General features: G+C 39.8%; 1 protein-coding gene across 1 annotated transcript; it reads right to left on the bottom strand.

The window, feature by feature from the left end:
• Window positions 1-2,061: 2,061 nt before the first annotated feature.
• Window positions 2,062-14,945, bottom strand: slc40a1 (solute carrier family 40 member 1). The gene is made up of 8 exons (XM_040027532.1): window positions 14,569-14,945; window positions 14,393-14,460; window positions 13,949-14,108; window positions 13,445-13,560; window positions 7,703-7,829; window positions 7,098-7,343; window positions 6,365-7,000; window positions 2,062-5,584 (listed from the first exon to the last, which is right to left on the bottom strand). Exons 1-8 carry the CDS (start codon window positions 14,600-14,602, stop codon window positions 5,268-5,270), a joined length of 1,704 nt encoding a protein of 567 aa, XP_039883466.1. The 5' UTR covers window positions 14,603-14,945; the 3' UTR covers window positions 2,062-5,267.
• Between the last annotated feature and the right edge of the window lie 6,431 nt (window positions 14,946-21,376).

Here is a 21,376-nt window from a genome sequence, read left to right on the forward strand (position 1 = left end):
ATTGTGATTCATAAATAACATTTCCTGGAATAGTTCCTGTGCAGGTATAGTGACCGTTAGGAGGAAATCATGGGACATTACCTGGAATCAAATTATGACTTTTTGTTTTTCTGAGCTTAAAAAAATATATTTTTGTTTTAGCTTAACAGATTTTTTTTTTTTTTTAATGCTTTAGGAAATAAAACTTTCTGTCTTGCAAAAGGTAATACAAGATACTTGATATTACCCTAATGGCTGTTTGCTAATCTCAAAGCTATCAATAGTTAGCATAACATCAAAAAAGGTTTGGGTGGGAAAATTTTCCTGCAAAACTTCCTGCACAGATACAGTGATTCTTGGGGGAAAATGTTTTTCTTTTCAACCCATTAACATGAGAGACCTGGTATCACTTCCATGTCTGTTTGCTAATTACAAGTAGTTGGCATAGCAACTGCCGTCAGCTTTCCCCCCATAAAACAAGATAGCTTTCTGGTGAGAAAACGTTCCCTCTGATGTCTCTGCCAGTTACAAAAGTATCCACATTTGGAATGCTAACTGCTGACAGCTGTAAAGCGAAATATTTTGAGAGTAGGAAATTGTTCTTGCACAGGTAGTGATTATTAAAAGGAAGTAATAACATTACCTAGAATCAAATTATATAATCTAATCATTGATGAATCCAGGTGATCATGGAAGAAATGAGAGTTTAATATTTGACAAATTTAGTTTTTGTATATATAGTTTTTTGTATATAAATATACACTTAAAATTATTGAAACCTATTCCGTTTCGTTGTGTACCAGCTATTCTGGAAATGAAGCTGTAACTGTAATAAAGGTGTTCAGTGTATAGGTGGATATAGAGTTAAACACCTGATTACTGACTTGTAAAATTGAGCAATGTGAACCTCTAACACTTGCCTTTTTTTATCAGCTGTAGGAGCAGGCACTGATGATTTCTTTGCAGATAGAATAAAAAGTTTCATTTCTTTCCTGAAAACTTTATTCAAATAGGTGAACACAGGGTTTGAATAAAACACACCTGTTGTTTAAGGTGTTTTCAAGGAGATAATATTTATGCTGTGCACACTTATCTGGAGACCTAGTTCTTGTCTGTAGACATTGGACTTTCACTAAGGTCAGAGGCCGGTTCTCTCCTAATTGTACAGTGATTAGGTATAATGGTACCGAATAGTGAATAGACAAAGTAATTTGACAGTAAAGATAAAAAACTAAACAAAACATGTTCACATAATACAGTTTAGGCTGGTTCTCAACTCACTGAACGCCCTGTCAGATAGGATCCTGCACTAACATGACTCCTCATGTTCAAATCTATTAACATAAACCCATGTTAAACTGGATCAGACTACTTTTGTTGTTTCATGTAGCATATCATTGACTGTCTCTCAAAAATTCCAAAACATTTCTGGATTTGTCTGGAGCCATTAGCTACTTATATTTTCAAAATGTAAAAATTTACCAATGTAGCCATTGTTTCAGTCTTAGGAGGCATCAGACAATTGTTCATTAGAGAATTTGAATCAAAGGATACATTTCAAGGGAATTGAGGAGTGTCTAATTTACAACTTTTTCGTAGCTTTGTTTCAAGTAAAATCAGAGAGCTTGGATAACTCAAAGATGATCCATGCTGCTTTAGTGGTCGAATGACAACTGCAGCTCTGCATAATTCTAGAAAATCTGCTCTCACCTCATCATCATGAAAAGCACAGGGTGTCAGTGGTGGACCTGCCAGTTCTGGTATGATATGGCAAATGGGTTTCAGGCTGCACAGTGCCGAGCAGCGAGGACAGGACGCGCTACAGGACGCTGAGTCATGAGGCCACCCTCATTAAAGTTGAAGCTCGCTAATGTGCCTGAGCCTCAAATGCTCATTTGTTGCTCATGTTGTGCAAATCCAGCTCACTCTTTTGTGTTGAAGTTCAGGTCACCTGGCTCAATTCAGCACCGGCTGCCTGGAGAAAAAGGAAATTAGCTGCTAACTCTGCTGTGGTATGTGACCTCACGCAGTGGCAGCCAAGGCCAAGACTGGCACACACACAAACACAACTTTACAGAGAAGTGATTGTAAAGGTTTTCTTTATTTAAGACATATCATGCACTACAACAAATACAAACCTCCTGATATTCAGTGGAGTGTGATTATTACACAAAAAGGATTTCTTAATGATTTGATGCTTTTATTCTATCAAACTACAATAACACTGATATATAGAGTTTTATTTATATGTATATGTTTGTAGAAAGAGATGAAAGCAATAAAATACAGATGTGCTCAAATGAAAAGGAACTACAGCTTACAGAAAAAAGAATCACAAAGTGTTGACACTACATATATAAAAATGTAAAAAAAAAAAAAGTTTTCAAACAGCACAACAACAGTATACACTCTGATTTTCTGTTTTCCAATTAAGTTTGTATCGACTCACAGCTAAATATATTTACATTAGAAAATATAGCATTCATGACCATGTGGGATATTCCTGAATCAGCAGACCTGTTCTGAGAGCTGCTTTTGTTCCCGTGCGCAGACTGAATGTGAAGCAGGTGGAACATGAAAATAAAGCTCCTCCATCCTGTTTCACGGGCCCTACAAAATGGCCCTCTGTTCTCCCACACCTGGTGCGGTTAACTCGCCTTCCAACCCAAACACGTCTACCCTCCGCAGCTGGAATTGTGGTTAACCTTTTCAGCTGCGAGCACCGGCCAGTGTGGCGAGTCTGGTTTCCATTAAGGCGTGTGAAATTTCGGAGGTTCAGAGGTGGAAAGGATACAGGTAAAAATGCAAGTTAAGCAGACAACATGTTATTCCACTTACAACTGAAGGGTTGACTCTACGGGGAACAAAATAGACCTTTGGGGCTTTCAATGCTACGCTCTTTATATAGATATTTCTGTATTATAGTGATTCTGTAAAGGTCTGGAAACATTCATTTAAAAATTAAACTTTTTAAATTTGTTTAATCACTTCATGGCAAAAACGGCATGCAGAAGCGCCAAAAATCCCTAAATGGGTACGTTTTCAACCCCGGCTGAATAAAAGTTGAGGGTTTTAGTGCCATAAAGTGATTTCAGATAAGACCTGCTGACTCAGATCCCTGAGTAGCTTTTTGAGGAAACGTGGGAGCGCCTGAGGTAAACCGAGGCTGTTTTTCACAGGAACTCGGGTAGGTTATTTTTCCCTCATGACCATGTGGTAGTAGTGCTGGGTGTTGCAATATGTGCCGTAGTACCCTCCCGCCAAACAACGACATCTGAAGAGAGAACGCATTACTGTGCATGGTGCGGAGGGTTTTGGGTGAAGTCGGGACTTCAGATTTGTGCAAAATCATATTGAACTAATGCCTGATCACGCATTAGGTGTAAAGACAGAAGTCAATCACGTAAAGTGCCTGAGTTATAGACAATCACTGGAAAAAAATCACTCCAGAGAACTCAAAAGACTAAGATGTTCATATGAATCCATGCTAGAGCCGTTCAAGGTTTACAAAAACAACTTGTGGAGGTAAAAATGAAATAAAATAAATGTAAAAGAAACTTGGATATATCTTCTTTTTATTAAAGTTGTAAATCTATACAACACTGTATATCTTAATATTCTGTAAGAGTTTTAATTTCTCATTAATTTTAGCTCAAAAACATTATAATCAGAATCATTACGACTTTTTCCAGATTTTTTTTTCTATCATAAATTTACAACTTCTTTAAGAGAACTAAACTAAACACATTCGAGTCCAATTGTAATCTTCATAAATGTATGACTAAATTCTCAAAAAATATATTTTTCTAGTACACACAATAAATTTATTTTTATTTTAGAGAATATAAAGTATTTTTTCTTTAATGTCAAAATACTGTTTTTTTTTTTTCTGATAAATTTGCAATTTTAAGAGTTTCTTCTCACAAATTTAAAATGTAAATTTTAGAGACTAAAGAGGTAGTTTTGTAATCTCAAAGAATACCTAAATTTCTTTGACTAATTTATTACTTAATCTCAGGAAATCTTGACTTTTCTTCTGCATTTGTGATTATGCAGAAGATTATTATGCAGTTGTAATTTTTTCACATATATTTATGACCTCTTTTTTTCTAGACAACTTTCTCAAAAACTGTATTTCCCATAAATTTACAACTTTTTTTTTTCTCTCTTTTCCTCGTAAATGATGTCCGTTTTCTGGCACTTTTGTGTTTTTGTATATTCATATTTGTTTTAGTGTGATTTTACAGCTTTTTAGTCTTGGAGTTTCTTTCCACAAAAATTCACCACAATCCTAGAACGGCCCTAACACATCTTCATATAATTGTAAACTACCAGAAAAAAAAGATTAGATACAATCTACAAGTGGGTTCAGATACAGTAAGATTTTCACTGGATGCAAAATATTGTGTATATCTGGAATGCTTAGACAGCCAAAACTGGTTTCCCTCACTTCCTTTTAAGCCATGTATGGACTTTAACTTTGGTAACTGCGAGCTATTGATAAGGGTGCATAGGATGTTTGTGTTTCATATGGCACAACTGCAAGCACACAACACAATACTGATGATACAGTCATTACAAAAACCACCGCCTGCATTTCCTGAATAAACACAGCTAAATGCTCAACACCACACATTAAAGAGACAAGATCCCAGTTTTCTGTTTGGTTAAATAAAAAGTATCCACAACCTGCTCATCACACACACGTATATATATATGTAAGCCAGCACAGAAAGAAGTCTATGAGAGAACAGTGAGCGGATGCAGCGACAGCACCAACGAACCCAAACTGAGAGGCAACCCGAGTGGCGTCCTGACTGTCAGGATCTCAGCTTCCTCTATGAGATTTCTCTCTCATTCTGCCCTTTTTTTTTGCTGAAGCACCTTTTAGAAATCTTTACAGCTACATGAGGGCTGTTAGGTGGAGAGGATTTTACACTGCACTGTCCATGATTTCTCCAACAGCACCCAGAAGCGATGGACCCCTGTTGGACAGCGCATGCATGTGTTAAGGAGCGTGGATCCATAGGTGTATGGCTGAGGCGCTCACCTGACTCCCAGACTGAAAACGCTACAGAAACCCCTGCATTATCTAAACTTTCACTACTTTCTAACACTTTCTACTCTTCTGCTACTGCTAATGGTTAATGGCTACCGATAGCATGTTGTCTACGCTTTACGTTAGCACTCTGCCAGCTACAAGCTAAGATGTTAGTGAGATAAATAAGATGCAGGGCTAGTGTAAGGTTTGAGATGTATGTACCCAGGACAGAGTCTCTTTAATGGGATTAGACGGTGGTAGGAAGTGAAGGATTGTCAACCGCCTCCACCTTCTGCTCCGGCGAGCAGCAGAGGAAGAGGCGGTTGCCCAGGCTCCTGAAGGCAAACCGAAAGTACATCATATGGCCCATGGCCACAAAGGAGACAGAGATGATGACCAGGAGGCCAAAGGCCTCTGGGTTTGGGGCCAGAATCACCATGATGAAGTGCAGAAGGTCTAAGAGGTAATTCATGGAATTCTGGACGCCGTTGATCACACCTCGCTCTGACTCGATCACATTCTCCTGGATGAGCTGGGTCACTGTCAGGTCAAAAGACCACAGACCTGCAGGGCAGAGGCAAAGATCAACAGGCAGCTCTAATAATCTTTTTATATCCATAATAAAACAGCTTCAGTACGCAACAGTAGCTCTACTAGGAATAATGAGGCAATATTACTGGCATCAAAGGTTGCAGATACTGCAGAGGTCCTGTGGGACATTCTTACAAGTTATATAACAGTCCAACTTGTCAAGCTGCTTGAGTCGCCTGTCTGGAAGTGATAATTTCGAAAATTTGCTATCTGGTCAGAGGAAATGAACATGCCAATAAAGCATGAGGAGCAGTTCCTGAACACTCCAATTTCCTAACGAATAAAATAAACACACCTAAGAAAATGGACATCAGCACTTTGGGGTGCGTGGACCTTTTTTATTACCAGTGTTATGACTATAATGTGCAGTGAGACCTTCCCTGGAGTCCACTTAATAACCGCCTCTGGCCCTACACTGATCATCTCCAGCAGGTGTTTTTATAGAAATTTTGTTTGGAAGACCTATCAAACAACAGTATGACCGACCCTGTTGTTGCACGACTTGAAATACAATAGTGTAGCATAAAAGTACAGTCGAAATAAGAGAGAGATGCAAGTCAAAACTAACAATGTTTTTTAAGCCTTTAAAATTCTCCAACCGTCCACTGACTGCTGATTTCAGACGTATTCTTCTCCATCTGGACTCGGCCACTAATAGCTGGCGTACTAATCCATTTTGGTAAATCTCTGCACCGCATCTAAAATACAGCAAGTATTCCCAGATTGGGAAAAAAAATAAACTACTTCACTCACCAACTCTAGCAGCAATTACGCCAGCAAACAGCAGACTAACAGACATGTAGGACTGCATAGGTGGCAGCTCTTGGGTTGGTGCAGCAGTAGTAGGCATAGTGATGTTTCCACCGGTCAGGCTGTGGACAGCTTCAGGCAGGGTCTTCTCTCCAATCAGATGGGTGTAGAGGTCCTGGAAGGGTGACACGCTGAGGTCGAAGGGGCTTCCAGGAGCGAAGACTGAGATGACACACAGTATGAGGCAGGAGAGCTGGGCCATGCCGGAGATGAAGCCAGTGCGGATCAGGCCACACTTCTTGCGAACCCAAGTGAAGGCGACGGTGCCGCAGATGCCCGAGATGGCCGAGGCTCCCATCAGCAGACTGAGCACCGAGCCATTGAGGCCCTGTGTGTAGGCGTAGCCTGTGGTGATGCAGTCAAAGCCCAGCACCGTCATGTAGAGAAAGGCCAGTGACATGCCGGCGAAGAAGATGTTCTGGTTGTAGTAGGCCACCCAGCCGGCCTTGAAGGTGCGCACGGGTTCAGCCATCTGGTAGCAACAGCCGCGCTGTTTGGGAGAGTCAGACTTGGCAACAACGGAGGTTTCGTTCATAAGTGGCTGAGACGACTCCTCGGGACTCTGGCCATTCTCCAAATCTGTCAAAGGGCAGAATAATGGAGGTTCTCGATTACCAAATCTAAAACACAGTCAGTTTTATTCCCCAACGATACAAACAGATAATGCTGCACTTACCTTTTGTAGGGCTGAGCTGTTTGAGCTCCTGCTGCTGCTCCTTCTGTCCGGCTTTCACAGCCAGCGCGGGCGTCTTCTGGTAGACCTTCCACAGCAGTGCGTACTCCACACACATGGAGCACAGGTTCCAGCCAGAGATGAAGCCACAGCCAACGAAATGAGAGCCAAAGGCCATAATCTGGCCCACTAACATGGGAGCCAGGATGTTGGTCAGCTGGTCAATAATCCGCACTGTGGCATTCATATCTGTTTGACAAGGGAGTGGAAGTAGGAGCTAGTTAGTTTAACAGCTAATTTAACACATTGATATAAAAAAGCTGATTATGGTCTTAAAATTCGTGTTTACAGTAATATAAACTAAGAACTAGCACAAGCGGATTGATAAGGGTCAACCAGTTCAAAGTGTTGTGCACCATGTGACCAAATCTTTCTAGCAGCTTGTCACAATCAATGGAAAACTGCAGTGACATAAAAAAAAAGAAAAAGAAATGTGAGCGAGTCAGCATCCGGGGTTCAAAGTCCTCCCAGCTGAACATATGACCTGATAACAGATCATATGAGGCCTACATCTGAAGATAAGCCACCAGTCGATAGCAAACACCTACCTGCCAACTTGCTGCTGTCCTGACCTGCTACAACAACCACCCAGTCTCTCTGGATGGTAATGGACATGGCCGTGCTGGCAAGGTTGGCAATGTTGGCGATGGTGATGACCAGGATGTAGCAAGTTGTCTGAAAATGATAAAAAAAAAAATGTAACAGTAGTTTTATATTTGGACTGACTTTGTGTGATAAAATGACAAGGCTGTTCCCCAAATACTCCCATGAAACATGAAAAACCAAGAATCGGATAGATCTAACTCCCTCATGTCATCGAATTCCATTGTAGTCCAAAAACCTCAGTATTAAGCCACAAAGCTACACAGTTCAGTCCTTTTCGATGAACACATATTTGAGTTATGTTGATTTACACAATCTCCTCAAGACCAACAAACTCAGAGGAAAAAAGGAGACCATTTAGGTTCAACTGGAGCGGCTATCCTTGAACCGAACTGGTGGCCTATGTCACCAGCTATCAGTTACCTGTAAAACAATCTTGAGATCCCTTCCTAGGCAACTGAGCTGCCATTCACACCTCCACCACTGTGACCTTAATAACTCACAAACGTCCTCACACGTCTGGGCGTGTCTTGACAATTTCCAAGATCACAGCCCTATAAGAAGAAAAACACCTGCAACTCCTCAGCCTTTCAGATGACATGAAACACCTAAAAGGAGTCCAGCTGCCTTCGACTAAAGCATGATTATTTTATATATTCTAAAATAATATATTATTATTTTAGATTATGATTTTTATTTAACGTTTAACATTTACAAGGTCATCCATAAACCCATCAAGAATTCAGGTTCGAGTTCAGGTTAACATCTTTTTTGGAACACCCAAAAAGAAAAGCCTGCAGTCCCAAGCTTGATGCGTACCTCGTGGCATGTTCTGGTTTATGAAAATCTGCCTATTTAGCATGTGGTTGAATCTAAATCCAATACGGGGTTTGGTTGGAGTGTCAGAGAAAGTACACATGAGTCCACTGTTGCTTTTTAGAGGATAGCTAGAGCCAGCTTTAGCACTGTTTCTCCAACTCTTTGAGTTCCAATGAAAGAATTAACACCATTAACTTAATTTCTCGATCTGTTGGACAGCGCTGTCTTAAGCTTTATTTTACCTGTCATCCCTTTAAGTCACTGAGTTTCACAGATTTTTTTCTGGGCTATGGTCCCCTTTTCCATGTTTCCCATTTAAAATACTGGGACAAAATCTCCCATTGGAAGAGACATTTATGTTTCATCACTGATGGATCTGTATTGATCCATACTGATTTGACCTTTGACTTAAAAAGGAGTTGTTTCTAGGGTGGAGGAGGGGTCCAAAGTAGTCATTCCTGTTCCAGTACAGCTGCACAGTTTAGCCAAGGGAACAGATAAATATATTTTTAAAAAAGATTCAATATGCATATTTCTATTTATCTAGCTTGCCTAATTTTTGTGCCTTTGTGAAATTTTATCACAGGGTTATACTCTCCATTTTGCAGTCATTTATGGTCATGTTTGTTTCTGCTGTGACGGTTTAAGGGGGGAGGGGCAGTAGGAAATATGAGACGGGAGAACAAAAGATAGAGGCTAGAGCTGACTGAAGGGCAGAAAAAGCTTCCCAGCAAGTGTTCAATCATCTAAAAACATACTGAATAGACACCAACTGACCCCAAATGTCTAAGTCTGATGACAGGGAAGCTAGTCCTGACTAACCTGGGGGGGGGCATCACCCGGACCCACTAAGCAGTCTACCAAGGGGAAACACCACCAGAGTAATTATTAAAGATACGATGAGGCTAAACATAAATTACGTAAGGTTGTGCACTCCGCTACAATCTGCAGTAAATGCCAAAACTTACAAAAACAAACACTAGAAAAATGTCAATGTTGGCTACACCACAGTGGATAACAGAGAGACGGCAGTGTGAGCTGAGTGTCAATTGAGAGTATGAAGCCCAACAAGCTCAGATGGAATCTGTCACAGTGACGAACATCTTCAGGAACTTGTCTTCAAAAAGTGGGTCATTTTAACTGGCTGCAAAGCATGGACCAGATCCCTCAACAGAAGGTGTCAAGGGTAAAGGGAACATGAGTTTCTCAACTTTTTCTAACTCCGACCTGATTAGCTGATAACAATGGCAAAACTCTTTAAGAATGAAATCAAAGGCCAACCGTTCCCACTACGTGTCAAATCAATAACTTCCTGTTGAAAAAAAAAATCTATATCATTAGTTAAAATTAAAAATTTCAGCAGAAACTGCACATTTTTTCTGAAGCAGACTCTGTTTGTGGGTCTGTGCATGCATTTTCACACAGCTGCTCTGGTCAGTATAGAAACAATAAAAAAACAGAAATGCTTCAGCAGGCCCAGCCACATTTCTCTCTGTGTCATGTGACTGGCCTTGAACAACCTGCTGACTGCACAGCGTTCAGCAAGACACTAAATCTCCTGTTTCACCAGTCTCTCACCACCTCCACCAGCACTCCGACAACAGCCAGCCCTCTGAACTCTCTGACCGCTAGAGAAATAGCCCCATTTTCCCACGGATACTGCAAACACAAAAGAACAACGCTGGAGGCCTTCTGTGTTTCAACCCGACACCCAAACCCGTCTCCTGTGATGAACGGAAACTCAAACAGTTTGCAGTTCTGGATCGCGGAGATCAAAATACTGACAGTGAGGGAGCTCCCGTTTAGTCACATAGCTCAACAAGTGTAAAAAAGAAATAACTGAAACACTTTCCTGGTCCCCAGTAGCTTTCCTGTCGTAGTATGTATGTACTCGTATGTTAAATCTACTGCAGGCTTGAGAATCTACTTGTTTTCTAACCCCCTTTACTCAAGATTAAAGATTCGTCTTGAAGTGAAGTCAAACTTTAGAGAAAGTCATTGCTGACTTTCTCCTGGAAGTGTTTCACTTTTTAACTGTAATGCTTCACATCTGCATTCAGGGAGAAAAACTGAAGTCAGGTACAGATTTAGCTACAGAGAAGTTTATGTGGACACTCTTGGATCAGTGCATTAATAAATAAATAAATCTGAGTAATCCTCCACATGACTCCTTCAGAATCAGCTAATTATTTCAATCTTAGTTTATTTAATTGATCCAAAGCAAACCTTTACCGGCACACTTTGAATGTTTTCAGAGTTGCTGAACCTGTATTCAAATTTTTGGATTTTTCCAATATTTTGAGCCCTCATACCTTCATAATCAAACGAGATATACATCTGAAATTTTCAGGTCTGAAAAACTCTGTTAAAACTAAAAATAAGTCAACTTCACAGCCACTCCAAGTGTCACAATCTAAGGAAAAAATCTTATTTTTGTACAGTACAACTTTTTCAGTAACCATCCTGACTATCAGTATATTAGGATCGACAGCAACAGGAACAAATGTTTTTGTTCCCTGGAAGTTTGATCTGTTTCCTGATAATTTACAACAGCAAATTTCAAATTTAAACTTTCCATCATCTGATCCCTCGAGCATGACGCTGATGTTCAAAATTACACACATCTTTAGATTGCAACACTTGTGACACTTGAGACTTGTACTATGAAGCATGACTTGGTCTTGTCTAGGTAACTTAAGGGTTAACCCTGGGTTTTCTGTAATATGAAGGTGATTTACTTCTTAACGTGCCATGGTAACCTGCTCCAGAGCATGTTAAGTTTCAGATGGAAACCAACCGGTATGAAATTAACTCCTACTGACCAATCTTCAGAAAACAGCATCACCAGTCCTAAAAGATTTCATTACAAGGAGAATAGGAGCATTTTAATGTCTTTGTGTTTCCCTGATAAATATAGATCGTTTGACGCAACTTTATTTCATTTTGTTTTTTTTACCTGTTGGCAATCAAAACTCTACAACAATTTTATTTTACTTTAATCGTTAACATTTGATCCTAACCAGGACACCTCCACTTTAATTGCTGACATCATATCTAATGTGTAAACTACATTTGAATACTGATTTTGTATTTAATCTTTACTCTCAAACCCTTAAATAGTAAAGACTCCACAGCAGGGAAAAAAACCCTCAGCCTCAGCCAGAAAATAATTAAGTGTAATTAAAATTTTTATTTTACTGCTCTGTACACTAAAGATCAGAATAATGGTTTTCTGCATTAACTGTTTCTTTTTAACAACAATGTTGCGTTTTGCTGTTATATTTTTTAGTTTTTTAGAGATTTGTGATCACCATTTGATCATAATGTGATAATGTCTCTGGCTGGAGTAGGTGACACTCATAGGGATTGCTTTCTCTGGACGAGTCATATGATCATGTGAACGTGCAGGTCTGAGGTGATAACCAGCTTTGTATGATAAACTCTTTCGTAGTACAAGGTGCTGGATTTGCTATGAAACACGTGCAGCTTATCACCAACGCTTATCAGCTTTCGCTTCTTCAAGTTACATCCTGAAGAAGACAAAAGCTGCTACGTGATGGTGTAATTTACAAGTACTTCAGTTGTGTAAAATAAAGGCCTTAATTAATTTTTCAAACCTACCTTGTTCCCTTACACGAGCACCAATGGTTTAACGGACATGAGTAGTGCTACCTGATCCAGCTACAGTTTTTAACAGAACTTTAATGTGAATATCATTGGTACTTATAAGAGTTATGAGGGATTAGAAATTTGGGATAAAACTCATTTAACAGAGTGAAAACAGGCCCACTCCTGTGTACTCTGAGGGCCTAGAAAATATTCATAGTATGAACGTATGAATGTAAGGTTCCCAAGGTTCACTGAACTATGGGAACCTTTCTCAGATTTGACTGATTTTATTCAGAATAAACTTCATGTAAACTCAGTTCAAGTGCCATGTTTTGTCCAACTGCCTCAAGAGCGGCGTTATTTAATTTAAGGGGGAACTGATGACAGTAGAGAGGGTTTTGCAAATATGAATACTGCTATGTCTTGAAATTTTAACTTGCTTTGGTGTTAACTGTTGGGTCTTTCCCTTGAAATCATGAGCAGAGAGAAAGAGGAAACTTAAATGAGGAATTATTGATTTCTTATTTATTATAAAAACAGAAGTTCAGTCTGTTAGAGAGAAATTTGTACTCATCAGCAGTCATGTGTACACCGGATTAGATTTGAAAGAAATTTTGTTTAAATATCTAAATAATTGATTGCTGTACTACAAACTAATTATGTGTATTACTCATTTTCACTTTCACATTTTACTGTTTTTCTGCTGTTAACTGTATTTGAATTATTTGATATATTGAAGTGAATGGGTGCTTTTAGTTTGCATTAGAATAAATTATCTGATAGGCCTTTTATTTTTTAATTTTCTATTTAATTCTTTTTTTTTTTTTTTACTATTTTTGATGCTTCAGTGAGTATCTGTGGGAGTCCACTTCAGGCTGTGTCCTGATAGTCGCTTGATAAGACAGGTTACACCCACAAATATTTTAGAAACAGGCTCTTTCTGCTGCTTTAAAAAAAACCACTAAAGCATTAAATACTCAAGTGTAAATTCTACAGATTTTGTTCATCGATTTGCTTATAATAAGTTTATGATTTCAAGATGATTAACTTGAGTTCAAATGAACATTAAAAAATTCTAGTGGAGCTGTTGCAATCCTCTGTGGATAAGCTGTGCTCACTCCATAAATCACACTGACAGGGGAACTCGCATCAGTGAGTGAAAGTAGGAACGTTTCAACCTCAGCTTAAAGAAAGGAGGTAAAAATGCTTTCAGTGCAAATCCCCACCAAAACAGGTTGAAACAGGACAGGGGATCTTACCAGAATCCATCCATTGTAGAGCTCCGTGAGCTGGTCTTTGAACTGGAAAACAAGCATGAGGAGGACCCCGCACGCGATGACACAACTGTTCTGGACCAGCAGCGAAGTCTGGGCCACTGTGGAAAGACCACGACAGGCATTAGGGACAGAGATCTGATCAGACACAACACATTCATTATGGTGCAAAGAAGCTCATTTCATGTCTTTGCCAAATTCCTCTGTGTAATTATTTTCCAGTTTAACTGTTAAATGTCTGTGTTCAAGGGAATTCATGTTCACAGTCAAACACCTGGTTTTACATCCCAGACTGCAGTAACTATTTACAGTTTTCTTTGTCCTTGGCTGACGGTGTTGACTCAGGGCAAGCTACAGGTCCTGGCCCTTATATGGGCCAAATGTCAGAGGTGTTGTGACATCTGACCAGCAAAAAGAACTGCCAGAAACCCAATTCAAGCCCACCAAACTGAGCCAAAAAGTGCCACACATAACCCAGATTAAACTTACCTTTAAGCCTGGGGTTTTTGTCCACCCAGTCCCCGATGATGGCTCCCAGCAGGAGCACCGAGCCAGCCACCACCAGCCCATACACGGCAGTGAGCAGCAGGCTGTTCCCGTACAGCTCCACCAGGAAAACTGCCACAGCGAAGTTCCACATCCGGTCACCCTGAGGAATTTAAATTCAGATATTCAGATATTTAAAGCTATTTGTAAATAGAGTACTGTGTGGCTAGTTGCAGGTGGAAAAATAAGTGAGTTTGCACAGTTGTAATGACATATAAAACAGCAATAACAAAACTAATAACGCATTAGGTTTGATTTAACACTGGATGGCAACAAAAATAAATATAGTCATCAAGGTGAACATGCATACATTTACTGTGTGATGTCAGTTAGATGGACATGAGCATGGTTATAATACAATGCTGGTTATAAACAGTGTGTGCTCACCCATGTTGACAGAGCGTGGCCCATGTAGATGAGAAATTTGGCCGAGGTGAAGAAGTCTCGGGTGGATTCTGTGGAGAAAACATGTTACAGCTGGTGTTCGATACCCATCTGTGACACTCAGGCTCCTCTCCTGGGAAATATTCAGTAATTTCTCCTGCAACAGAAAAACAACTCACCCATGCACGTCTTTTTAGTTCCAGAGTTATCCATTTTAAAGCTCTTCAGATAGAAACAACCGGCTTGATATGTCTAATATATATTCTCTCTTTTCTGCTAGATCCCCTTTTGTAATGCAAAAGGAGGTCGACTCCGACTACCTCTGCACCTAACTGACACAATAACCGGAAAAAACAAAAGAAGACACGGCGTTTCTCCCTTTTTCTCCTCTCCAAACTTAGCTATCACTGTAGCTGAAGTTGGAAAGAAATGATTTTATAGCCCGAAAGGCCGGGTGGGTCGCAGGGACACGAAACCGGGAGACGAGCTCCTGTCAGCTGGGCTCCTGTGGACTGTCTGCTCGGCTCTGCTCTCCGCAGCTGCTGCTGCTCTGTTTACGACCCGCCTCGAATATACCCCGCGCGGTCACGTGACTGCCCTTTCTTTACCCCTGTGTCAAAAACAGACGCGGTCCTGCCTACTTAAAGAAAAAAAAAGAAGAAAAAGAAAAAAAAATGCACTATAGGAGCAGAAAATGGTGTCATTGTTACCTTGTTACAGTTAAACCCTCCGGTTCCTCTCACAAAGGTGAGCTTCGGTTTTAAATGCTCCCCTCCTCCACTTGTTTACCTCCTAGCAACATGCATGATTATTTACTATTATTGTTATTCTTGTTATTATTATTATTATTATTATTATTATTATTATTATTATTATTATTGAAAAGAAATTCAAGTTTTATACAGACATTTAAGAAAAATAATAAAGATATAAATAAGAAAATTAAACTGTTGGGTAACTATAATGGACACGAAATTGAAATTATTAGCTAATAGCATGCATGACAGTTAAAATTGTTAGCTAAAAAATACATTAACAATGTTTTTAGCTTAAATATTTTGATAGACAATTAAAAAAAATGTGAATAGTAATAAATGTGTTGAATATATGGCTTTCCCTCCTTGCGGGGGTTCTGCAGGTTTCTTCCTGTTAAAAAGGAGTTTTTCCTTCCCACTGTCGCCAACTGTCTGACCATAGGGGGTCGTCTGATTGTTGGGGTTTCTTTCTAATATTGTAGGGTCTTTAGATTATAAAGCAGATTGAGGCCACTGTTGTTCTAAATTGGTGCTATATAAATTAAACTCAATTGAATTTATTGAAAATGGATTACATTGAATATAGAACTGCCAAGCAAGGAAGAGGAAGACCACAGAGGAGGTTCAAAGATGCAGGGGGGTTGTGTCACAGAGGAAGGTGCTAGGGATAGGTTAAGATGGAGGGAGATGATCCGCTGTGGTGACCCCTAAAGAGAACAGCCGAAAGAAAATCAGGAGAATATCAAGGCCTGTTGAAGTTTTAGATTGAAGTGACCACTAACCAATTATCTGCCATTTTTGCTGTGACCATTTGCCAAAACTGGTTGCCAGGGAAAAATCTGTATTCCTCAACCAGTTTCTCTGTGGTTGCTTGAGGCTGCTGAAATTAGTCACAAAGAAGTGCAAATTGCTGCACCACAAAAATCTTTGCAATCGCTTTCTTCTCTAGCAGATTGCAGCAGTCGACCGCAATTTGCATGGAAGACACCGACTGCAAACACTCACCAAAGTCTCTCCAAGCATCTATGAAACTGTGAAAAATGCAACAAAAGCACAAACAGAGAAAATTCGTCTTCAAAATAAAAGCACCACCTTTTGAAACATGTCTGGAACACAGAGGCACAACTTTTACTTTGAAGGTGAATGTTTTTTGCACTTTTAAAAGTTTTATTTCAATTTTACTATTAGTTGGAGGGTGTTGTAGACAATTCTGCATCTTCCATTCAAAGTACAACGAACAGCAACAATCTGCAATCATAAGGATGTTTTTGGAGCAGCACCTTCTGTGTGACTGATAGTACCAACAACCACCAGCAACCACTTGCCAGCTTCTGATCTGATATGGTAGACAACCCCAAAGCATATTTTAATAGATATTAAAATACAGTTAAAATATAGTTGAAAGGATTAGAAATAAAACATACTGGAGAGTTCTGCATCAGCAAAGATGGTGGTGAAAGCGTAAAAGTCAACAAACTGTTTAAGCATGTGTTTTTTTATATGACATATATGTCATTATAACAATTTTATGTTCTGGTGACAACAATAAAGTTAATTTAGATAACTGAATGAGTGGCAAGACTTGCTTCTACAACACAGATTTTATAAGTTGTTCACAGATCCAGAATCCAATGTGGAAGTCCCTTAAACATGATTTTCTGTTAATGGCCAGCAGAGGGCGACTCCTCTGGTTGTATAGTTCAGCAGTCCCACATGAAGTGGAACATGAAGTTCACTTTGTAAATTGTGTTTTTTATTGGAGTCTGAAAGAAGCATAAACCACAGTTTGCTTCAGCATGTGATTAACAATTCTCTGCACGCATGTAGCTTGTGACATCTGGTTTCAAAACGGGAACATAGTGAAGGTGAAAATGTTCACCCTGGACTTTGCTCAACATTATGATGTCACAATTTCTTTGGCCATCTTTGATATGCAGTCTATGGTATTTAAAGTTACATATTGTATATACAAGGCATTTAAATGCTTTAAAACACTTACATAAATTTTAACTGATGCATTAAAACACCATGACGCATGTGTGACCTACACATTTGTACTGTTTCCAAATATTATTAGTGCTTCATTGAAGTATAAGTATTCTTTTGTGAAAATATGTTAAAATTTTTAGATCTAGTATGATTCTTTTGCATGCCATTCTTTCTTTTAAATTGAATCAGAGAAAAGCCAGAGACCAAGGGAGAGCAGAGTTATATCAAAGGTTAAAGATTAATGGAGCGTTTTCTGCCCACGTGATACCACATACAAAAGAAACTTTTGGTTATTGCGCTGACCTAGTGAGGCTGTTTACCTCCTGCTTGCTGTTGCAGGTGAGTTTGGAGGTAAAACTTGTGTACATAGTGCACATTCGGATGACTTGCATTCGTGCACTTTGTCAACAGAACAGTATTACAGCTGTAATTACAGCTTGCATGGATGAAGCCTCCTCGGGCCGCAATAAACACTCAGTGAACACCTGCATGTATGTCTCTTTTAACTGCACATTGTATGAACTCTGATCAGCTGAGTGAGACCCTCACTGAAACATCATGACTGCTCTCCAGTGACACAGTTTAGGTTTTTTGAGGTTTTTTTAGCACACTCCAGTGAATAATACCCACACATACAGCCCTGTATTGTGCTCGGTCCTGTGGGGGCAGGTTCTATGTGGCTTTCATATTATACCACAAAGATCAAGTGCTTTACTTTTGTTGGGTTTGATGCAAATTTAGAGCTGTTGTTTTTATCCATTTGCAACACAAAACTTTGCACAAACTCAACTAAACCTTCCAGTTTTACCACCTCAGCCCTGCGGTGTTACGAAAGCTTAAGTATGAAAACAAAAATGGACTCTGTGAAGCTCCTAATCTGTCTCAAGGTCAAAAACACCCACAAACACACTGAGCGCAGTCCATCAAAATGACATGTGACAAAGCAGAGCCTCTTTGCTCTTTGTGGGAGGATCTCATTGCAGTTCTGTTGGTTACTTAAATCCTTGTTGCAAAATTACTCTAAAATCTGACGACCGGTTGCATCACATTCTGGAGTGTAGAAAGAAAAACTGCAGCTTTGTGATGCATAAAAACAAATGCATCTCCAGAATTCTTTATAGGTGAGCATTCACGTCTAATTTGGCACTAAAGTATTGTTTACGATGTCCAAAATGCTTGCGATGTGTTTTAATGATCTTCATCTTCTTCCTTTCATAAATATTATTGCACTGGGTAAAGTAGTATAAGCAGGAGATGGTCACTCATTTCCTGCTTATTTATAGGCATGAGAAAAGTTTATTCAAGGCTGGATTTCCAAGAGAAATCAAAGAGCAGATGCCTGAGTTGGATCTGTCCAAAGGTTGCAAAACTGCTCCAAACCACAATTCTACATTCAATGATACAGCTTAACCTGAGCAGAAATATAAAACCAGAAATCTACTGTACCAAGCTAAGATGTAATCTGGTTCATAACCTCTTTAAATCTAATATTTGAGTTGTCTGTGATGCAAAATGTTAATTCGTGGTTTTAAAAGTTGCTAACTAGAAGTGGATGGGTTTTTTTTTACTTTCTGCAAGCTGTGTAATTTGTTAATAATTTTATTATCTTATCCTTGTTAATACGAGCACCTTCCACTTAGAAGAAATGTGAATAAGATATTAATTTACCGGGTTATCGGTGTCCTGCTTAGGATTATATAAATACAATGCTCTCACTGGACTTTCCACCTTTTTGGAACACCCAATGGAAAAGTTAATAATAGATGAACGGTAGCACTAAAATAATAAACATCACAATTTCCAGTTCCTGAAAATGTGCTTACTTAGCATCTGATAAGAGGTTAAAGGTTTTATACATTTTTTGTATGCTTCATTAAAACCATTGACATTGATCTTCTTGTCATGATCCTGACAAGACACCTGACTTTCATTTGGATATTACTTAGACAAGCACTGTCCACCTAAAATTTGTTTCAGACTAACTCTGCACTTGTATGGAAATAGCACCGCTGCATGTCTGTGGTCTCCTCCCACAGGACAATGTGTCCGCCTGCACCTTAAAACAGCTCGAGGAACATAAAAACGTCGTACCTACCACCAGTGTCACCAGCAGCCACTCTGACGCCACACTTTAGTTTTGGACTCAGCATTCATGTTTGCATTTTTTCCTTCTCCATGTTTGTTTTCTTGAGTTGGAAGTCTATGGAGACCTAAGGTATCAGATAACACTAGTACAGTATTGCACAAAGCTGCTGCAGCTCAATGAACTTTAATTGTATAAAAATAAAGACTGAATATAGACAAGGGGGTGAAACGAACCCTTGCAAAGACAAGTCAAAGAGTGAGAGGGCTTTGATATTGATGCAATTAATAAACTGCAAACAGGCCATGATGGAGAGGTATATTTCAGTAACTCAGAGAAGATAAAGCAGTTGGCTACGGCTCCTTGTCTCAGCACATTCCTCAATCAAACTGGACACAGCTCTAACTTTGAGCCTTATCGGAATCTAGCTGGATGACTTTGAAAATTATTAACCTACTAAAAGCTTATTATGGAGGGTGAAACTAATCAGATAGACCAAAACTGTTTTTTGTAGCAGGTTGTAAACTTGTTTATTTCTGCTGTAGAGTTGGGAGTCTATGGGACTTGACTCATTTATGGAGGAAGTCTCAAGTGGCCACTAAAGGAACTACAGTTTTTGGCCCTAGAGCACCACCCTGCATTCCAGAAGACCCAAAGGGGATCCCCCTGAAGACGCCACCCCCCGGGAGGTCCTGTGTTTAAGAATACTTGGTGGTTTTGATGTTGAGTTTTACCATGATAACTGGTAATTACTAACAAATCCACTAATTTACAGACACAAAGAGAATCAGTGCAGCTTCTTTTAGCCCAGGTTCCTTCCAGTGGATTAATCCAGCTCTAAATTTAACTCTTAATGTGTGATCCAAGCAGGTTGGAGGTTGAGTTATTTTAGGACGAAGCTCTGTGAATGCACATGAAAACAAATGCAGTCCATATGCATACTGTGCTGTCTCATTGCATGAGGGAGCAAAACTGACAGCGACAGGTAACATAAGCACGTATTTTGAGCCGGGTGATGACAATAGGAGCTTCAGTTCCTTTGTGATCTTTTACAGAGCGCCCAACCGTCTCAAAGCCTGCACACACTGAGCCGCTACAAACAGATTACCAGCTCCACTATTAGTGGGCCGCTGTGTCAGGTAGCTGTCATCAGCGGTCAGGCGGCTGCTCTGTCATTTTGCGGTCATGTGACCTGCAGGTACGTCTGTCCCTGAAGGGATCCCGGGATGTGCAACAACAAGCTGTGTTTACATCAGCTAAATTTGTACTCCTGGATAAAAATATTTGGATGACCTGCCTCTTGTGGCTCAAAGTTGTCTCACATTTACCAGCCGCAGCTAAAGAAGGGATCCAGGTGCAAGATGGGAAATCTCTTATTCATCTATTCTTTATGCTTCTCCTCTTTTTTGTGCTCTGTTGCAATGAAGGTGTTAAAGAACAGCTCAGTGGTATTTCAATAAAATCTGATAAAATCCAAATACCCGAGGCATGGCTCTTGAGGTATCAAGGTCACAACACCTGATACAGAAAGATGACCAACCATCTGAGTGACCAAAGAAACAATGGTCGTAATCACCGTTTTGGGAGCACAACAGGGCTGCGGTCGGTTTAGTTTTTGTGGATATAAGGCCAATGAGTTTTATATGTGCCTGACAACTCCACCACAGAAAAATAAACATCAAGGGTCACAGTCTGGCCGGCTGTGGCAACCTGTGGCCGCTGTTCCTGAAATGACAGCCCTAGCTTTCAGGGAATGAGACTGCAAACATCTGACAGCTGTTTCCGATCAATAAGGCATTGCAGCTGAGTGGACAGCGAAGCAACGTGAGGCTTCAGGCAGGTGTGTTTGTCAAGTTTAAAAGGTGCTTGACCGGCTGCTGGAGCAAAAATCAACACTGATTTTGTTTATATCAGCAGTGGACTTATGCATGAGCTCAGGATGTTACAGCAGCTCTCCGTAGCTCTAAGGAAGGTCGGCCCACTGCTTTGGTTTGATTTCAGATTGGACTGGAGATTCCTAATGGCTTTGATGGTCCGTAACGACAGTAATGAATACTTGGCCTAAATGTCATTAGGATGAGTCTAGCTAGCTCAGCAGAGCCACAAGTTCACCTTTATAGACCGAATGTCAGGTGTGCTGTGGCATCTAGCCCACCCGAC

Source organism: Simochromis diagramma, unplaced genomic scaffold, assembly GCF_900408965.1.
Source record: "Simochromis diagramma unplaced genomic scaffold, fSimDia1.1 OVJJ01000343.1, whole genome shotgun sequence".
NCBI lineage: Eukaryota > Metazoa > Chordata > Actinopteri > Cichliformes > Cichlidae > Simochromis > Simochromis diagramma.